Below are 19,305 nucleotides of genomic sequence, written 5' to 3'. Positions count from 1 at the left end.
CTTGGGCCTTCAACGCATTTGGAAAACGCAAATGAATTTCTGGAGATAAAAATATCATATTATTAAGGATATGTATTGGGCCTATAAAAGATGTTGGGCCCAAGCAAGAAACAACGAGAGGCGACCCACTGAGCTCACTAAGGGAAGAAATCGCATACAATTTTCGTGTGGCAATTTCTCTCTCCTCCATTCTTTATTCCTTTTGTAAATCAGTTAGGAAGTTTTTTATTTGTTTCCTGTATAAATCCTTGTACAGATTCATTCTGAATCAATGAGAAAAATCTTTTTCAATCCCTGATATGGTATCAGAGCACTCTCTCTGATTTTTTTTCGGATTGCTTTCTTTTTCTCTGTTTATTCAATGGCGGATGTTCCAGCTGTTGCTCCTCCGAGGAATACGGTTGCTCCTGCGGCCCCGTATACTCCTGATACTGATAGTCCTTACTATCTTTCCACTTCTGATCATGGTGGTGTGGTGATCGTCACTAAACCCTTGACTGGGGCGGCTGACTATCCATCTTGGCTTCGGGCGTTCAAGATGGCTCTCGAGGGTCGGAACAAAATCGGCTTTGTCGATGGTTCTCTACCCGAACCTGCTGAGGATGATCCAACCCATCGTTTTTGGGTTCGCAATAATGCTATAGTTGGAGGCTGGATAATGAATTCTGTCGCCGAACATATTGCTCAGAGCTTGCTGTATGTGGATACTGCTAGAGACATGTGGTTGTTCCTCTCCAAGAGCTATCAACAAAGTAATGCTCCACGCAAATACCGGATTAAACAAAAGCTTCGCGATCTGCGTCAAAACTCCATGGATGTTGCCTCCTATTTTACTGCCATTTTTGCTGTTTGGAAGGAGTTCAAATCTGTTCGGGCTAATCACTCCTGTACATGTGGTCGATGCACATGTCTTCTCTCAAAACGGTGGAATGATGAAGATGAAAATGACTTTGTCATTGATTTCCTCTTTGGACTCAATGATGATTTTGAAGGAGTTCGTAGTCACATCCTTGCCTTGGATCCTCCTCCTGATCTCCAAACGGCGTACAATCTTGTGCTTCAGCAAGAGCAGCAACGCTTGATCAAGACCTCGAAACCTCTGGATTCTGCCATTTTTCAGGTTTCCTCTGCACCCTCATCCGAGGTGGTTTCTGCCGCCTCTGGGCCTAGTTTTAAAAACAAGCAGCGACCTCTCTGTACCCACTGCGGTCTTTATGGGCACACTATTCAGAAATGCTATCGCCTTCATGGCTTTCCCCCTGGGTATCGTGCTCCCAAATCAGGAAGATCAACCTCTCCTCGCTCTCCTGTTCGTTCGGTACAATCTAAACCAACGACGCATTTTGCTAACGCTGTTCCGGATTCTAATGTCTGTTCCGATGTGGAGAAAATGTCTTTCAGTCAAATTCAGGATCTCTGCTCCAAAATCTCCAATCGACTGAAGCATCCTGGTGCCTCCATCACTGAAAATGGCGCCCCTGTTTCTGATCCTGAAATCGGTAACGCCTTTCTCGTCTCTGCTTTTGTATGTAATGCTGCCTCGGTCTATGGCCAGATTCATCACTCTTGGATTGTTGACTCTGGTGCTTCAGCTCATGTTTGCTTTGACAAACATCTGTTCTCTGAGTTAATTACTATTATTCCGAGCACAGTCACTCTACCTACTGGTCTTCAAATCTCGGTCACTCAGGCTGGCAAAGTACCCTTGAATGATCATTTACTCTTGACGAATGTGCTTTATGTTCCATCCTTTACTTTTAATATCATTAGTGTCAGCTCCTTGCTTCGCAACACTAATTTGTCCTGTCTTTTCTCATCTGCCTCTTGTCTCATTCAGGAAACTTCTCGGGGCTCGACGATTGGGAGGGCTAAGCTCTTGCACAATCTGTTCTTCCTCGAGCCCGACTTCATTCCCTCTGTTCCATCTTTTTCTGTTCATTCTGTTAGTACCGATCCTTCTCTTTGGCACTCTAGGCTAGGCCACTTATCTTTTCGAAAACTCAGAACGTTGTCTGATGCTTTATCTCTGTCTAAGTGTTCTGTTTCTTCTCATTGTCGAGTTTGTCACCTAGCTAAACAACGCCATCTTCCTTTCATTTCAAACAACAATTTGTCCCAATCCCTGTTTGATCTCATTCATATAGACGTTTGGGGTCCCTTCTCCGTTCCTTCTTATGATGGATATAAGTATTTTTTGACAATAGTGGATGATCATTCTCGGGTCACTTGGGTCTATATGCTGAGACAGAAATCCGAGGTTCTGCAAGTCATTCCAGATTTTCTGACTTTGGTGGAAACGCAATACTCTCTGAAAGTTAAGGCTGTGAGATCAGACAATGCTCCGGAGTTATCCTTTGAATCCTTGTTTCGATCTAAAGGCATTTTCCATTACTATTCTTGCGTGCAAACTCCGCAACAAAACTCAGTTGTGGAACGCAAGCACCAGCACATTTTAAATGTTGCTAGGGCCTTGCTTTTTCAGGGGAACATTCCACTACAGTTTTGGTCGGATTGTGTCAGAACGGCTGTATTTCTCATCAATAGGACGCCTTCTCCACTCCTGTCAGATAGATCTCCTTATGAGTTGCTGAAACAGAGACTTCCTGACTACTCGTATCTCAGAGTTTTTGGATGTTTGGCATATGCATCTACATACAGTTCACAACGCCATAAGTTTTCGGCTCGTGCTCGAGCGACGGTTTTCCTTGGCTATCCTTCAGGCTATAAAGGTTACAAGCTTCTCGATCTTGCAACTAATACAATCATTATCTCTCGCCATGTTGAATTCCATGAATCCATATTTCCTTTCCATTCTGAGATTTCTGTCACTCCCGACATCATATTTCCAAACAATATTCTGCCATTACCTATTTCAATTTCCTCAGCCCCTGCTTCGACACCGTCACCTCCAGTTGAACCACACAGCTCTTCCCCTTCTCCTTCCTCTTCTTCTTCACAACCACCTGCTACCAGACCCAAAAGAAATGTCAAACCTCCTTCTTACCTTCGTGATTATCATTGCTCTCTTTCCAGTACACACTGTGCAGACTCTTCCTCATCTTTATATCCTATCACCTCTGTTTTATCCTATGACCGTCTCTCTTCATCATACCGAAATTCGGTTCTCAATTTTTCCTTAGAGACTGAACCCAAAACCTTCAAAGAGGCTGTAACTAATATTGCTTGGAGGAATGCCATGGAAACAGAGCTTCAAGCATTGGCTGAGAACAAGACATGGTCCATTGTGTCTCTGCCACCAGGTAAAAAAGCTGTTGGTTGCCGGTGGGTGTATCGGGTTAAGCACAAAGCCGATGGTTCAGTGGAGAGATTTAAAGCCAGACTGGTTGCCAAAGGCTTTACCCAGCAAGAGGGCGTTGATTTTTTGGAAACATTCTCCCCTGTTGCCAAATTGGTCACTGTCAAGCTAATTCTGGCACTTGCAGCTGTGAAAAATTGGTCTTTGTGCCAATTAGATGTCACCAATGCCTTCTTACACGGCACCCTTGATGAAGAAATTTATATGGCCTTGCCACCAGGTTACACATCTGCCACAGGAGAATCGTTGCCCAATGATGCTGTTTGTCGATTGCATAAGTCTTTATATGGCTTACGCCAAGCTTCACGGCAATGGTATTTAACTTTTGCTCGAGTTCTGGTCTCTGCAGGGTTTACTCAATCTCAGGCCGATCACACGCTGTTTGTTCGGCAATTCGGGAAGACATTTGTTGCTCTGCTCGTTTATGTCGACGACATCATAATCACAGGCAATGATGACAATGCTGTTCGAGCTTTGAAGGAGCTTCTCAATCAGAAGTTTCATATAAAGGACCTTGGCAGATTACAATTTTTCTTGGGTTTGGAAATTGCACGTTCTGCTAGTGGTATTGCTATCAGTCAAAGGAAATATTGTCTGGAATTGATTGAGGATGCAGGCCTTCTTGGTTGCAAACCAGCTTCTACGCCACTTGATCCGAATGTTCGTTTGACAAGGGAATCAGGGGAGCCCTTATCCGACATTACCAGTTATCGTCGGCTTATTGGTAGATTGTTGTACCTCACGATTACCAGACCCGATGTTACCTTTGCTGTACACAAGTTAAGTCAGTTTCTATCAGCACCGACCACTGAGCATTTACGAGCCGCTCAACGTGTGGTCCGTTACCTCAAAAAGAACCCAGGACAAGGCCTTTTTTACTCGGCCACTTCTGATATACGCCTCAATGCTTTTGCCGATGCGGACTGGGCTTCCTGTCCTGATTCTCGGCGATCCATCTCTGGTTTTTGCGTTTTTCTTGGTAGCTCCCTCATCTCATGGAAAGCTAAGAAGCAGACCACTGTTTCCCGAAGCAGCACTGAAGCTGAATATCGTTCCTTGGCAAACGCAACTTGCGAGCTTATCTGGCTTCGGAATTTATTGGCCGACCTTCATGTCTCTCCTTCTGGTCCTGCCAATCTATACTGCGACAACAGGTCCGCAATTTACATTGCTTCTAATCCAGTTTTCCATGAGCGCACCAAGCACATAGACATCGACTGCCATCTCGTGAGGGAGAAGCTTCAATCAGGTTTTCTCAAAATGCTCCATGTCGCTTCGAACAGGCAATTGGCTGATCTGTTCACGAAACAAGTTCAACCTGCTCTGTTCTCTGCACTTTTAGATCGCCTGGGAACTTCAAGCCTCTTCCTACCGTCTGTGTCTTGAGGGGGGCATATTAAGGATATGTATTGGGCCTATAAAAGATGTTGGGCCCAAGCAAGAAACAACGAGAGGCGACCCACTGAGCTCACTAAGGGAAGAAATCGCATACAATTTTCGTGTGGCAATTTCTCTCTCCTCCATTCTTTATTCCTTTTGTAAATCAGTTAGGAAGTTTGTTATTTGTTTCCTGTATAAAATCCTTGTACAGATTCATTCTGAATCAATGAGAAAAATCTTTTTCAATCCCTGATAATATGTATATTCACAATAATATAATATGCGGAATAGTTTCGAACAATAAAAAGCTACTGTTTCCTTATAAACCCCAGAAGAAAAAGGAGAGGAAAGACTATTATTGTATGATATGATCGAACTAAACAATGCAATATCCTGCAAAAGAAGGAATTAACAAAACATCTGTCTCTTTTATAAAACCATAAACAAAATCACGATTCCCATTTCGGGACGATTTTTGACCATACAAGTGTACTCTCTCTCTCTCGTTAAAATCATATATCATCCAAACAAGTTTTGTAGCTTTCATATTCCAAAGCAAGTGGGAAAAAGAACACACGTTATTTCTTTTCCCACCCATTGGAGTTTATGCTTCTCCAAAATTCATCCAATGCTCTGCTGTACAAGAAACTTGCCGTTCATTCAACGCCTCCACAGTCGGCCTTGGCCACGTTGTTCTTGCATCCTTCGCCTGCGTCATCATCATTATCCATAGTTACACACACCTTCAGTATCAACCGCAAAGCCCGACAGTGGTTGTTTACATATATATATAAAAATGAAATGATCATCAATCACCTTTGATACTCTCGTGAACGCTCTAGGAATTCTTTCGCTACATCTTTTCTCTCATAAGATGCTAGAACTGTTCTTATGTCAGCTGGGCTGTTACGCGCCACATCTGCATCATAACACGATTTAGAATCGCAAACTCAACTCACAAAACCAAAAAGATGGTGACTTTCAAATAGAACCAACTTCATTTTGCAAGATTGCAACAAATGCATAAACCCGTATCAATTGAATTAATACTCTTTGAGGTGTAGCTGGGACTTACATTCAAGGAATGGAATGAGGTCTAGAAGGGCTGTGTCGTCCTCCTCAAGTTTGTAGGGCTTGATCGGTACGCAATTCTCTGGCTGAAGGCTTGTTTCAAATGCATTCCCGCTGACATACAGAATCTTCTTGGGATCTCTGTTCAGCTTTGACAGATCCTGCATTTTTTTATGATAGCTACTACTTATTGTTGAAGAGTACCTGAGTACCTGAGTTTTGGACGGTCAGTGAGAAAATATATTATACACGAGTCCAATTGCTGCATACCCTAAAATGCTTTCCGTTCTCATATTTAGTAGCACCCCTTGCCAGCCGATAACGTATGTAGTGGTTCGGGTCCAACCTATCACAGACTGGAGCCACATACTACAAGCCAGAAATAAGGAGAATAAATTATTAAATGCCACCTCTCATGAAGCATAAGCAAAAACTAAAAAACAAATCCAAGAACTTACCATATCCATCTGGTCAGAATACACGACTATCTCATAGAACTTGGCAAGATGTTCCAAGAAGGCATCAACACCTGGTCTTTTGAATGTCCTCCACCCTCTGTCACGCTTTACATGGACAAAGGAGGAGAGAAAAACATAAACAATCTTACTTCAGGGACAAATTAGTTCAACAGCAGTATCTCTTGACTTAGTTATTGCTCAGATACATCATATATTCAGTCAATTCAATAAATTTAAACTAAATTTAGAGATTATTAAATTCTAGGTGGCCGCTACATATCAGAATCAATATTGATCACTACCTTCCAGTCTGTATAAAGAAGCGTCTCATTCAGATCGAGGACTAGAGTGAAGACATGTTGTTCTGCGGGATGTAAATCTGGAAGAAGTTTCTCTGAGAGAGGTTCAGTAAAACCCTAGAGTAAAGGAGATGCAATATAAGAGATCTGGAGATATCAGAAGATGACTAAGAAGATGCATAAAATTAATCCATGCTCTATATCAACGAAGAACTTACTCGAACATGTTCTTCCACAAGTGTTCTGAGTTCCAAATACATTTCAACTGCTTTCACAGGAACTGGACAAGATACAAGCAACTACATGTGATGCTAAGTCTAAAAAAGCTGCGGCAAGTAACACAGACTATCAGATGCAGAGAAAGAGGAGAGGGTAAAATACCTGTCATTGCAGCAGAATACATAAAAGCTTGATATTTCTGCGCAAGACAAAGAGACAATGTATAATATATTACTTCACAGAATCACATATTTACATAAATAATCCTTCATGCAGAAAAAGCTTATGCTGCATTAAGGCTTTTACAAAGTTCTATGACAAAGAATACTCAAGAAAGAACAAGCGCAAGTCGAAACGTAAAGCTAGCTATGAAGAGACTCTTTGCCCTATTAATTTAAGATATAGCACACATGAACAATCGATTAAACAACACAACAACAAAGTGTCAATCATCTTAAAGCTTTAAAACTTGCTAACAAGATTTAACTATAAGGACAAGCCAATCATATCGATCAAACCCGTTCACTATGGAAGTTATACAATGCAAAAAAAAAAACATCTTAGAAGAAGGCATCAAGTAAACTCACATCAATGGCCGATGCATCATCTGCTGGTGGTATCCTCTTAACAGATTCGCGGAAAGCCTTGGTCTTTTCATCCACTTCATCCAAAGTGTAAGCTGCAAAACAAATACACAATATCCATATGAACAGAACTAAACGGTTCAACCTCACTCATAATTCACCGACAAGGTCGACGATTGTTTCACATATCCGGTAATGTAACAAAGGATAACAAAAAAAACGAATTCAAATGAACTAAAACATGAGTAACTGAAGACATAACTCGAAAAACTACTGCCAATGTCATTATCATATTGCATTCACATTTCACATGAAAGGCCTTCGCAGCCGACTCGAAGCCAAGACAGTTACGTGAACACAAAGGGGGGGATAAAGAGCACACCATACGAGGCGTAACCAGCAGCAGCAGTAGCACCAGTGAGCGCGCTGACAAGTCCGTACGAGAGATACTTAAGTGCTTTCCGCTCCTTTCTCGGAGCTGCTGCCGCGGCGTCTGCTTGAGGCGGAGGAGGCGGCTGATTAGGGGGCGGAATATCGGAAATGATCGATTGACCGGCGGAGAGCCCCGGCTCCTTCGCCGTCGAATTCGAAGAAGCTGCGTCCGAAGAGAAAATCCTCAGATTCTGAGATCCATTTTTTCCTAATCTCGAGATAACGCGAGACCGAAGAACGATCGACGCCATTTTCAACTCCGATGTTTTGCCAGTTCCTTAGATTCGCGGGGGTGAAGTAGGGTTTTGACTGAGGCTCCGGAAACAGAACTGTGCTATTCTTATTGTTTGGAAGTCGGTTTAGATCCGTTCTGGTAAGCGCCAAGGATATTTCTATCCTCACCACCAATAAGAATTAAAAAAATTACATCATGGGCTTATGGTTGTTCTAGTCCTTTACAACTGGGCCTTTATTGGGTATCGTTTATCAATTTAACGGCACGAATTTTGACGTTTTCTATTTTATAAAATTCTTTTTTTTAATCGGAATAAATTCGAATTCATATGACGAGAATAAAATAAAAAAAATCCACAACGCCTAGGAAACAAAAATTAGCAAAAAGATCATCGTAGATCAATATTTATTCTTCGATTATTCTTTCGTAATATTACATTTTTTTTTTAAATTCGGTAATACTCTAAAAAATAACTAAAGAAGAAAGAAAATACAAACAAAAAAACATATCTAATCAAACTTGAAGTCAGTCTTGAACTACTCGAGCTTGCCGAAGCTGGTGTTGAGGAGAGTCTCTTCGGGCTGTCCGGCGACGATGTAATCGAGAAAGCCCTCCGTCTCGGCCTTGAAGGCTCCGCCACCGTCTCCGGAGGCGGCGGAGGTCGTCGGAGAGTCACCGGAGTTGCCAGCGAAGAAGAGAACAGCGGCGAGGAAGAGAGCGGTGGAGAGAAGGAGAGGCCAGAAATAGGACAAGACGGTGAGGAAACCGGGAGAGTAGGTGACAAGAGCGAAAGTGAGCAGAGAGAAAACGAAGGCGAAGACGATGTGGTGCTTGAACTTCAGAAGCTTCTCCCGGATCTCCATCTCCGGTCGCCGGTAAAACTGAACGTTATGAGGAAGAAGATGATCTGTTCTAAACATGTTGAAATTAACGGTTAAGAGAGAGAGAGAGAGAGAGAGAGAGAGAGAGAGAGAGAGAGGATGATAATAATACTGCCTACCATTTGTGTGTAATAAAGAAATGCTAAAGATTCTCTTTAAGAAGAAAAACGCCGAAATTTGAAGTTTATAATTTTATCCTCTTATTTTAATTTAATGGACTTATTTTTTTTATTGTATTATTGTGTATCTTATATTCATTATTAAATGTCAACAATTATAAAATATGGATTTTGTAGTCCATTTTCCCTTTTCGTCAGAACAAAATTTAAATAATTGTTTGTTTCCCAAAATTTGATATGATTAATGAATTATATATGTTTGAAAAAACATATATATTGGTTTAAAATAAGTCAAAGAAGTAAACATTTTTTCTGTGGAAAAGTAGGAGCGAAACATCATTTCATACAAGATAAAATCATTACCAATAATGATTAAAGCAGATGGGCTTTATAGTCCATCTTAGGCCCAACTTATTGGACCGAACATAGGCACGGCCGTATTATATTATCATGGTCTTATATCAATGCAATCACAAAAAATTCGAATGGCAATTTTCGTTTTTTGATGAAATATTCGAATGACAATTTTGAGACCGACATTTCATTATCTATCAAACCATAATGAAAATATTTTTATACTAAATTTTCCTAACATTATAAATTCTTCATTAATAGTTTTAATTCCTAACAATTTTCATAGAACATATTAAATTTAAACTATAATTCTCACAAATATATAAATTAAATATCAATCACTCACATAAACAAAAAGTTTATGATTGGGCTTGGGCCCGTTGGCCTTCTCCGAGTGGGTATGACTGGGTTCTTTTTGTAAAATTTAAACATCAGTCACAATTTTGTAATTAGAGTAAAATATAGGGTAAAAGAGTAAACAAGGAAAAAGGTCTGCAGTCTGCTCGCCGACCTATAACCTCACCGGAGCCTCCGGTAAAAGAAAGAAATAAACTGTGAGGAGAAGTGGGAGTTGCGGCAATGGCGCCTGATAGAGCAACTGGCGCTATTGTTGTGGCGGCGACGGTATCTATCACCTTGGCGGTGCTTTCTTACTGTTATCTGGGTTTTCGCCGCCGTTCCGGCGAGACCGATTCGCGCTCCTTCGAGAAGAAGAAGACGACGAATTGGAGGAATGGAATTGTCGATGCAGTCGGAAACACGCCGTTGATTCGCATTAATAGCCTCTCCGAGGCTACTGGATGTGAGGTTTTACTTGTTTCTCTTTATCTCGAGTCATGGGTTTGCGTCGGTTTGGTCGGCCATTTCCTCGACGAGTCGCGCTCGATTGTTCATATGTTTGTGTGTTCTCTTAGATTTCCGACAACCTGGTACTTTATTTCTGGGCTCTGGTCTTCTTTTTTATTCAATGTCCCATGTTTCCATGGAACGACGGCGTTATTTTCTTTAGGAGAACATTTAATTTATGCGTGAAAGCTGGGACCTTTTTATCTTATTTTGGTTGATTGTTCTTTGCTTCCAAGTATTCTTTCTCTTCAGAGAGCTGCACGATTTATTCAGCAACGCATGTACAAGCTACGTTTTTTCTAGCGATGTTTGTGAGCTAAATGCACTTGTTTTCCTCCGAATAAAACCCTTTTCATTGCGAGTTCAGATTCTTGGGAAATGCGAGTTTCTGAATCCAGGAGGCAGCGTGAAGGATAGAGTGGCTGTTAAGATAATTGCAGAGGTACATAGCATATTGAAAGATTTCAGCTTTTTCCGTATTGCTCGCCATTTCATCTGAGTTTCGAATACAGGTTGTTATTGCATTGTAAACCTTTTGACATTACGACTTGAAAACATCAGCTAAGTCATTGACTGTTATGCTTTCCGGAGAAAATTTTACCAGTAAATAAAATCATGATTTTTTCTTCCTTTTGTCCCGATGCTTAGGCGTTGGAATCTGGTAAGCTATCTCCAGGGGGAATTGTGACGGAAGGTAGTGCCGGGAGCACAGCCATTAGCCTTGCTACAGTTGCTCCAGCCTACGGATGCAAATGCCATGTCGTCATACCAGATGATGTTGCTATTGAAAAGGTTATCTTGTAAGAACCTCTAAAAGCATTGTTTTTGTCTCATTTTTCATGCTTGATATGCACTCAATCTGTATCCTATGTGCTTATTTTAGTCTCAAGTTCTTGAAGCCCTTGGGGCCACTGTTGAGAGGGTGAGGCCGGTGTCAATAACACACAAAGATCACTATGTCAATATAGCCAGGCGTCGGGCTGAGGAAGCAAACGAGCTAGCATCAAAGAGAAGACTGGCTACCAAAATAAATGGCCAAAACCATGTTGAAATTAACGGTTATGCGGTTGAGAAAGAGATAAAAAGCTCTGTATTCCCAGATTCAGTAACTGGTGGATTCTTTGCGGATCAGTTTGAAAACTTGGCCAACTTTGGGGCTCATTATGAAGGCACGGGCCCTGAAATCTGGCATCAGACTAATGGCAACATCGATGCTTTCATTGCTGCTGCGGGTACTGGAGGTACTTTAGCAGGGGTGTCAAAGTTTCTTCAGGTAAACTTCCTTATTTTACCAAATCAGGGCTTGATAGAAATGCTGAGGAGGGCAGTTTAGGCTACACTATGCATGTCTTTACCATCTTCTTGATTGATAGTCGGAAAGGTTTTAGCCCCCTGAGATTTTAAACTGATAAAATACTGGAAACACGGCTACACTATGTGAATGAGTAGTTTCTACTTGTTATAAACAAAATGGCTCTGAAAATTGCTGTGCTTTCAACAGGAAAAGGATCAAAAAATAAAGTGCTATTTGATTGATCCTCCTGGTTCTGGTCTATTCAATAAAGTAACACGGGGAGTGATGTACACTAAAGAAGAAGCTGAAGGGTGTCGCCTGAAGAATCCATTTGATACAATAACTGAAGGAATCGGAATCAACAGACTCACTCGGAACTTCTTGATGGCAAAACTTGACGGCGCTTTTCGTGGTACAGATAGAGAGGCTGTTGAGATGTCGAGGTAAATGAGTGTTCTCTTTTTGTTCTGCCATACCTGTTCTGTTCCGCAAAAAAAAATGATGTGCTCAGCCTTCATAATCCTCTAGGAACGGTATCTTTCTTTCTACGCCAACATTTTCGAGATCTTTATTCGGGGGTAAAGATCGATTCTTTCATTGGTGTGTTCACTGTGGAACTAGTGGTGATCAAACTGAATCAATAATCAATCAATGGGAGACTTCAATCGAAGAATCATTTTATATCCCGAGGTTCCTGACCCAATTGATTGCATGACCTTTTCAGGTTTCTCCTGAAAAACGATGGGCTCTTTGTTGGAAGCTCCTCAGCGATGAACTGTGTTGGGGCAGTGAGGGTGGCTCAGACCCTTGGACCTGGTCATACCATTGTCACCATTCTGTGTGACAGCGGGATGAGACATCTAAGCAAGTTCTATAACCCCCAGTACTTAGCTCAGTACGGTTTGACTCCAACCGCCACAGGACTAGAGTTTCTTGGCATGAAGTGAAGCATCTATATGTTTTGTCCGAGCATGAACTTCAGATTCAGCAAAACCCGGAGGAGCTAAGACAGCTATGTCCAACTGTTCAGGTTTAGAAACTTAACATATGTTCTCTTAAAACCCCATTTTGTTTTGACATAGGATGGGCATATGATTTAGAACAGAATAGGTTTTTTTTTTTGTATGGCTATTAAATACTCAAAAGAGTCTCGTCACTCTCCATTTATACTGGCTTGGCTGAATCTCACTATTTGTCGAACCGTTCTTCTGGTTTCTGTTGAATGTTTTCAGAGCCTGAATTTATATTCATTGTCAGGCCAAAAAAACAGGCAGACGTTATTGATCTTATGGGAAAAGAAGTGAGCTACATATAACCTATTATATATGCCAAACATGGGACTTGGTTGATGGCATTGGCATTGTCTTACTTCAAGTAAAGATAGGTCAAATTTATGGGTTTGAAAGATTGGTATAGACCCTGATATGAATAAAACAGCTCCTGTACTGAAATCACAGAAACTCTATAACCTTCCCATTTCTTTCATGTGATGGATATTATGAAACTCTCTTATGTGAATCTCTGTGCCCAAGTTCTTCAAAACTTGGTTGTGCCTGTGGGACCTTTTTTTTTTGTTATGGGTAAGAGACAACATAAAAAGGGTCTATGAGATGTTCTATGAGATGACAAAGTCATCAGAAGTCAACAGAAAAAGTCAAAGCTGCATTGCATGTGTGTGTCTCTGCATCTGCATTTGTCTCTTGCCTGCTACAAAAAAAAAACCTCTTTAATGCGGTTTCTGACATTACCCTTCCAAAGAAGCCACGGAGTTTTTTTTTTGTCTTTTTGAGGTTAATGTCATGGGGACATGCCATTGGGAGGGAACATGTGAGAAGCATGAAATGGGAGATGTCTTGTCATCTCAATCTCTCATGTCTTTCCATGTCTCAATGTTTTCTCTGCCATTCAAATTCTTGGTCTTGTTCAATGGATTCGGCTGTAAGGTTAACAGAGCCCATGTTCATGATTGAGAGAGAAAAACTGTTATCTATATTCATATTACTTACAAAATTTGGTACTTTTTCCGTGGAATTTACTCTTATTCTTCACATCCAGATGATGGATCCGAGTATGATACTATAAATATTTATATTTTCGATATCATGGGGTATACATTCTAAATTCTTTAATACTTCAAATTCGACTATCTTTTTTTTTTCCTGATGAACAGAAGAATGGCAGGAAAAGGAAACAAGAACACGCTATTCACCTCACTGCATTTCTCAAAGAGCACTTGTGTTCTTTTCGTGTCAATTGCAGTTTCAGTCGCTTGTCTCTCTCTCATCTATTCCCCATTTTATCTGTTTCCATTCATAATTATCGCAATCTCGCTTGTCTCGGCCCTCCTCCACATTGCCTTGTCCAACAAGAAACCCAGCTTTCATCTTCATGCAGAGGAACTTGCTCATCAAGGAACCCACACAAACTCCGAAGCCAAAGAAGAAGAAGAGGAGGAGGAGGAGGGGGAGGAGGAAGGATTGATAGAGATTGCTCTTGTAGGAGAGGCAAAAGAAGAAAAGATGAACATGGTGGAGAGATTTCTGATGATGCATGAAGAAGACGAGGAGGAGATGATGTTGATGATGGAGATGTGGAGTCAAGTTGAAGAAGACAACTTCATTGAGATTGACATTTCCATGGGATCTATTGTATCTTCCAAAGCTTAAGTATTGTTTCAAGTACTTTTTCTCTGCTAATTACATCAGTAGATTACTGTAAGATTTCAGACATCCTCAGTTTATGTTTTTTTTAAACACATACATTCTAATTAGATCCAGTTTCTTTGCACACCGTATTTTTTTTATACCAAACTGATCATTTTTACATCAATCTTATCACAAAAGGCCATCCCTTGTGTCGGTTCATTTTGAAGGGAGAGAGAGAGAGAGAGAGAGAGAGAGAGAGAGAGAGAGAGAGAGAGAGAGAGAGGAGCATGCATGGCTATGGCGTTGCTTTAGGTTCTTGGGTTTTTTCGAGGGGAAAAGCCGTGGACGGAGATTCTGACAACACCAAATGACGCCGTTTGCAGGAGTTTCAGACATTTCCAGCTTAACTCAAAACAGAAAACATCATCCTCTTTTACCTTTGCTCAAAACAGCATATGGTGTTTTCCTCTGTGACTGACGGCCGGATTTTTTTTTCTTTACAGTTCTCACAATACCATATAGGTCGATTCACCTCTACAAGCAAGCATCTGTACAACAAAAAAAGGGTTTCCTTTCTTTCACTTTCTTGGCTTAATCAGCTATAAATGGAACCCAAAGTCTCAGTAATGGATATGGTCCTGGAACTGCAGTTCTAGAGCTCCGCATCCATGGCGGGGAGGAGAAGCTCAACTTACAAGCTTCAGTGTCAAACAGATCGAATCAGACGGGCTGCAAATGCTCCGTCCAGGGAGTGTTTCATCGGGTTGGAGAAATAGAAGCCTTTCTCAGTTGCAAAGCTTGATGGTATGAATCTGCCTGCTGGATCTACCCGGAATTCCTGCCAATGCATATTCTATTCATTAACTGTAAAAACCAGTATAAAACAGGCAGGACCCTAGATGAATAGCAAGAAGGGATGCCGAAGTTTCCTCCTTTAGATTTTTTTCCTTTTTTTTTCCGTTTCATACAGGTGGCCAAGTCCAGAGAAAGCTTAAAGATTAACATGGAGTTTCTGCAGGTTTCCAACATCTAGAGCTGTCAAAAAGAGGAGACTAGTAAACGAAAAAAGAGAGAAAGGATCCTTACGGGATGTCTTTGAAGAAACATACTGATCCTCTCTTCGTTTTCTTCTGGGTCTATGGAGCAGGTACTATAAACCAACACTCCACCCGGCTTTACCAATCTTTGGAATTCCAACCAATTCAAAGTATGGATGGCATCACAGAGAAAGAAACATCAGATTATGTAGCGTTTCACATTAGGGAATTGATCATATATGATGAGAGCAAATTGCTTACTTGGAGGCAGAATCAAGTAGCTCATCCTGCAGTTTTGTGAGTTCTTCCAAATCTTCCAGCTTTCGGTTCCAGCGCAAATCAGCTCTCTACAAAGTGCAGATAAGAAAGGAAAACAGGTTGGATCCAAGCAATACAACTCACATAAGGAAATTGTCACCAAGAAAAGAGATAAATGGATTTGTGCATGTTCACCTTGGATAGGACACCAAGTCCAGAACAAGGGGTATCTAGCAAAACTTTGTCATATTGTACATCATTGGTTTCCTAAGACAAGACAAACTTCAGACAAATATAGAGTAGTACCTGAAAGTAGTACTTTTTTCCCCAAGCGGAGTTAACTTACAGCAAAGACACGAAGATCAGAATGGATGGTAGTGATAAGAGCATCAACTTGGTGAGACTTTGCTGTCTCTCGGAGGATCCTTAAACGGCCTTTATTCACATCTATAGCGTATACCATGCCTAAAAGCAAAATGAATGTTCTTCATTTGGACTCACCTCTCATAATTAACTGAAAGAAGCTACTGTGGTTACCAGTCTCAGAGTAGGCCAAAACAAGATCAAACATCCTCTACTATCGATGATAAGAATCTGTGGATAGAGTTAAGTGTTTTGATCTTTCTTAGAAGTGCTTATTTAAGAGTACACTGACTTACAAGAAAATCTGAAAGTTAGAGACTAATCAATCATAAAGAAACCTGGAACGAGTCACTGAATTGAACGAGGATTCCTAAGTTAAAGGACAACAAATCTTTGCACTGTTACCTCGGCCTTTCAAGCGAGATGCCATGTAAAGGGTCTTCCCTCCAGGAGCAGCACATCCATCCATTATTGACTCTCCAGGTTGAGGATCCACCACTGAGACAACTAGTCCTGCAGTATCATCCTCTTCATTCGTTAATTTCATTGTTACAAGGTGAAATTTCAGGCTAAAACCAAAACTCTGTGCCTGAATTTATTAAAATGTCTCTCTCAATGGTTGGAACTTGTGAAATTTCCTCAGAATTTGGTAAGACAGAGAGGGGAAGGATGTCTACTCAGCATAGTGCTACTGAGTTTAAGGAGACATTCAAAGAAAAAGAGATTGGAAAGAACCAATCTCAGTGACCAGAAGAGAGAGAGAGAGATTTAAAGAGGGAACACATTGAGGTCTAGAGAGCAGACCAAATAATTCTACAGCAAAAAACTGACCCGCACTCTCGTCCTGGACAGAACAGATGCCTTCTCTGAGTAATCCAGCTTGGACAACGATCTTGGAGAAACAAAAGGCTTATCATCAATTTCTAAATGCAACTTACGAATAAAACCAAGACATAGTAATGGAACCAACAGAAATCAGTATAATGAAAACATGGATATGAGGTAAGAACCTGTAAACCTGTTTTGATGCGAACAAACTCCTCTGAATATGAAGACAGCTCATGCGTAACCTGCAGCAAAGTAAAAGGCCCTATTGAAGCAAAAACTAAGCATTTAAAGGAAATCATTTGTGCTTGTTTTGGGTAGTACATATGGAATGGAATCCAATTCGGAGAAAGGCAAAGAAGAAGGCTTAGTTAAGAACCTTTAAAGTGTTTAGACGATTCACAAGGTCTGATCTTGTGATGCCCTTTGCATTGTTGGCCCTAACATCATCAGGAAACAATCAACTGCCTGAGACTTTTATTTCATTCCGTAAAAGAAAAATGAAGTCGAGAATATAAACCTTATGCTAAAACCAGGATTTCCATTGTTCCATGTCATTAGTTTTATGGCTTCATCTAGCCCAATATGCTTTATCCATCGTCTTACCATCCACTGGAAAATTTTAAGGAAAGCAAATGAGAATGCTTTTATTTTCCTAGCAAGAAAAAGGGCATCAAGATCGAATTTTTAGAAGGCTTGCAAGTTCAACATCTCAATTTGGTTGCTTAAAAAAGCCTCAGTTTCATATCCCAGATCATGGGAATAAGATGAATATAAAACTTACGACAGGATGTGAATAAAGTGTGGCAAGAGCACGTGCTTGGGCACGTTCATCCCCTTCCACTCTAGGCAACGGAAGGGCATCTTTTCCCTGTGGATCCATACGTCAGAATTCCTTAAGAGCTAAAATTTTACAATCAAATTTCAGAGAGGGGAAGAAAAGAAAAAAACCTTAAGAGAGACTAGCTTACGAAGAATCCCATTCACAAGATTTCCAGCACCAGGTCTAAGGGCAACCTTTGCAAGTCTCACATTCTGCAACCAAGATGGGACAAATACCAAAGAGATCGGAAAAAAATCTGTCACACAACAATGAAGGCCTCATCTGAACCTGACTAACTATGGATAAAATACACAGATGCACTTGATCTATATGGCCGTATTGGATATTCAATGTGCACGAAGACTGAAACCAGTATCCCACTTCTTTGTCCCATCATATCTATATATTCATTGTTATCGATTTATACATGGCAATAGGAAAACAAATTGACAGAAAGCTCGGACTACATACACGTCTAAAAAACTTTTCCTAGAGCAAATGAGTGCACACACATACAGTCTTAAACAAGAAAAGACAGGGTCATACCTCATCTACAACAGCATACGGTGGCATATCAAGCTTGAGAATCTCATAGAAACCAATGCGGAGAATCTACAACATGGATTGAGGTTTATAGACCATATTCCTGGAAGTCTGTAATGTGTTAAGATGGCCAAGATTTTCTGAAAGGGAAAGATACCTGCAACAAAAGAGGTTCCATTCTACGAAATGTGCTTTCATTTTGGCAAAGCGAACCAATCAAATGATCAAGATATCTCCTCCACCGTATCGTTCCTCCAACTACATCAGTAACCTATTATTTGCAGACAAGGATTTGAGAGGTTTTAAAGCTGCATCAACCATGAAATTATAGCCAGTGTATAGCATAGATATGCTCAGTCTTCTTCAATTCTTTCCAATAAATGCCTAGACATCTTGGATAAAGTAAAAGAAGGAGACTAACCAGTCTAAGATCCCGATCATCCAAATCACGAGTTCGAAAACCGAGAGTACTTTCGACATATCTCATCTCATTGCTGCCAGACCCTTTTCCTTTCTCATTCAAAAGATCAGCAAACGCACCTCCAAGCTCAATTCTCATCAATCTAACTGCAGATACTGTATGGGTACCATAAACCAACAAATAAAAACTTGATAAGATACTGTACAAATCAATGTACTGAGGACTGAGGTGGCCAAAATCGTGTTCCAGAGATCTCGAACTCAAGAACAGATGCCGATCAAAAGAACTCAGTTTCACCCTAAATTGTCAGTGTAATATTGATGTTTGGCTGTGAAATGAAAAAAAAAAAACAACGAAACAAGAAATTCAAGCATTCAATTGCAAGCTGTAAAGAATTTCATAACAAATTCGTGTCTAAAGCGACGGATTCTGCAAAGAATTACCAGCTCTATGAGGAGAGACCTCCGAATTCAGCTTCTGGGTTTCGCGCACCGGAACAGAAGCACCTATAGACGACGTCATTTCCGAGTATAACACACAGATAAGTGGAAAAAACCAGGCGAAGAACAACAAAGTTCACAAATTTCAGTGTCTTCCATTTCATTCATTTTCTCGGGAAACAAGCAGAACCCATTACCATTTTTAGAAGTAAAAACGGATTTTTTACGCTTTGGTGATCGCCTCAGCGACTCTGGAGAAGCTTTCTGGGTTTCAGCAGAGAGATAAACCTGAAAGGAGAGCAATTGCGCCATGGATGCTACAGGGTCCGCTGCGAGCGCTACCAGGGTTTATCGTAAAATGACACTTATACTTCTCGAGGGGCTTTCGAGTTTGTCAATATAAGTTGTTCTAAAAAGATAACATTACTTTGAGGTGAAAAAAAAAACAAGCCCTGGGAAGGA

At 40.8% G+C, this 19,305-nt stretch overlaps 4 protein-coding genes and 1 long non-coding RNA gene across 5 annotated transcripts; 2 read left to right on the top strand and 3 right to left on the bottom strand.

Annotated features, from left to right (window-relative positions):
* Positions 1 to 5,035: 5,035 nt before the first annotated feature.
* On the bottom strand, positions 5,036 to 8,104 carry LOC104815699 (mitochondrial import inner membrane translocase subunit TIM50-like). The gene is made up of 10 exons (XM_010544224.2): positions 7,710 to 8,104; positions 7,331 to 7,422; positions 6,906 to 6,942; positions 6,743 to 6,804; positions 6,528 to 6,641; positions 6,226 to 6,330; positions 6,038 to 6,136; positions 5,772 to 5,928; positions 5,513 to 5,615; positions 5,036 to 5,405 (listed from the first exon to the last, which is right to left on the bottom strand). The coding sequence occupies exons 1-10, from the start codon at positions 8,008 to 8,010 to the stop codon at positions 5,357 to 5,359; spliced, it is 1,119 nt and encodes a 372-aa protein (XP_010542526.1). The 5' UTR covers positions 8,011 to 8,104; the 3' UTR covers positions 5,036 to 5,356.
* Positions 8,105 to 8,388: 284 nt separating this feature from the next.
* On the bottom strand, positions 8,389 to 8,902 carry LOC104815698. Its single transcript, XM_010544223.1, has one exon. It carries the CDS (start codon positions 8,855 to 8,857, stop codon positions 8,531 to 8,533), a length of 327 nt encoding a protein of 108 aa, XP_010542525.1. The 5' UTR covers positions 8,858 to 8,902; the 3' UTR covers positions 8,389 to 8,530.
* A 990-nt stretch (positions 8,903 to 9,892) lies between these two features.
* Positions 9,893 to 12,738, top strand: LOC104815696 (cysteine synthase 2). The gene is made up of 6 exons (XM_010544222.1): positions 9,893 to 10,155; positions 10,562 to 10,636; positions 10,843 to 10,986; positions 11,078 to 11,467; positions 11,696 to 11,931; positions 12,213 to 12,738. The coding sequence occupies exons 1-6, from the start codon at positions 9,928 to 9,930 to the stop codon at positions 12,433 to 12,435; spliced, it is 1,296 nt and encodes a 431-aa protein (XP_010542524.1). The 5' UTR covers positions 9,893 to 9,927; the 3' UTR covers positions 12,436 to 12,738.
* Positions 12,739 to 13,307: 569 nt separating this feature from the next.
* Positions 13,308 to 14,243, top strand: LOC104816067. Its single transcript, XR_002024274.1, has 2 exons — positions 13,308 to 13,556; positions 13,659 to 14,243. It is a non-coding gene; the product is annotated as an uncharacterized LOC104816067 (long non-coding RNA).
* Positions 14,244 to 14,536: 293 nt separating this feature from the next.
* On the bottom strand, positions 14,537 to 19,230 carry LOC104815694 (ribosomal RNA small subunit methyltransferase B). The gene is made up of 17 exons (XM_010544219.2): positions 19,041 to 19,230; positions 18,847 to 18,909; positions 18,404 to 18,558; positions 18,140 to 18,253; positions 17,986 to 18,051; positions 17,568 to 17,651; positions 17,401 to 17,487; positions 17,137 to 17,228; positions 16,996 to 17,056; positions 16,802 to 16,861; positions 16,623 to 16,683; positions 16,197 to 16,304; positions 15,775 to 15,893; positions 15,624 to 15,695; positions 15,432 to 15,517; positions 15,220 to 15,316; positions 14,537 to 14,971 (listed from the first exon to the last, which is right to left on the bottom strand). Exons 1-17 carry the CDS (start codon positions 19,153 to 19,155, stop codon positions 14,840 to 14,842), a joined length of 1,572 nt encoding a protein of 523 aa, XP_010542521.1. The 5' UTR covers positions 19,156 to 19,230; the 3' UTR covers positions 14,537 to 14,839.
* Positions 19,231 to 19,305: the final 75 nt, after the last annotated feature.

The sequence above is a fragment of the Tarenaya hassleriana genome, unplaced genomic scaffold (genome assembly GCF_000463585.1).
Source record: "Tarenaya hassleriana unplaced genomic scaffold, ASM46358v1 Cleome24, whole genome shotgun sequence".
Lineage (NCBI taxonomy): Eukaryota > Viridiplantae > Streptophyta > Magnoliopsida > Brassicales > Cleomaceae > Tarenaya > Tarenaya hassleriana.
This window is presented reverse-complemented; position numbering and strand designations above follow the sequence as displayed.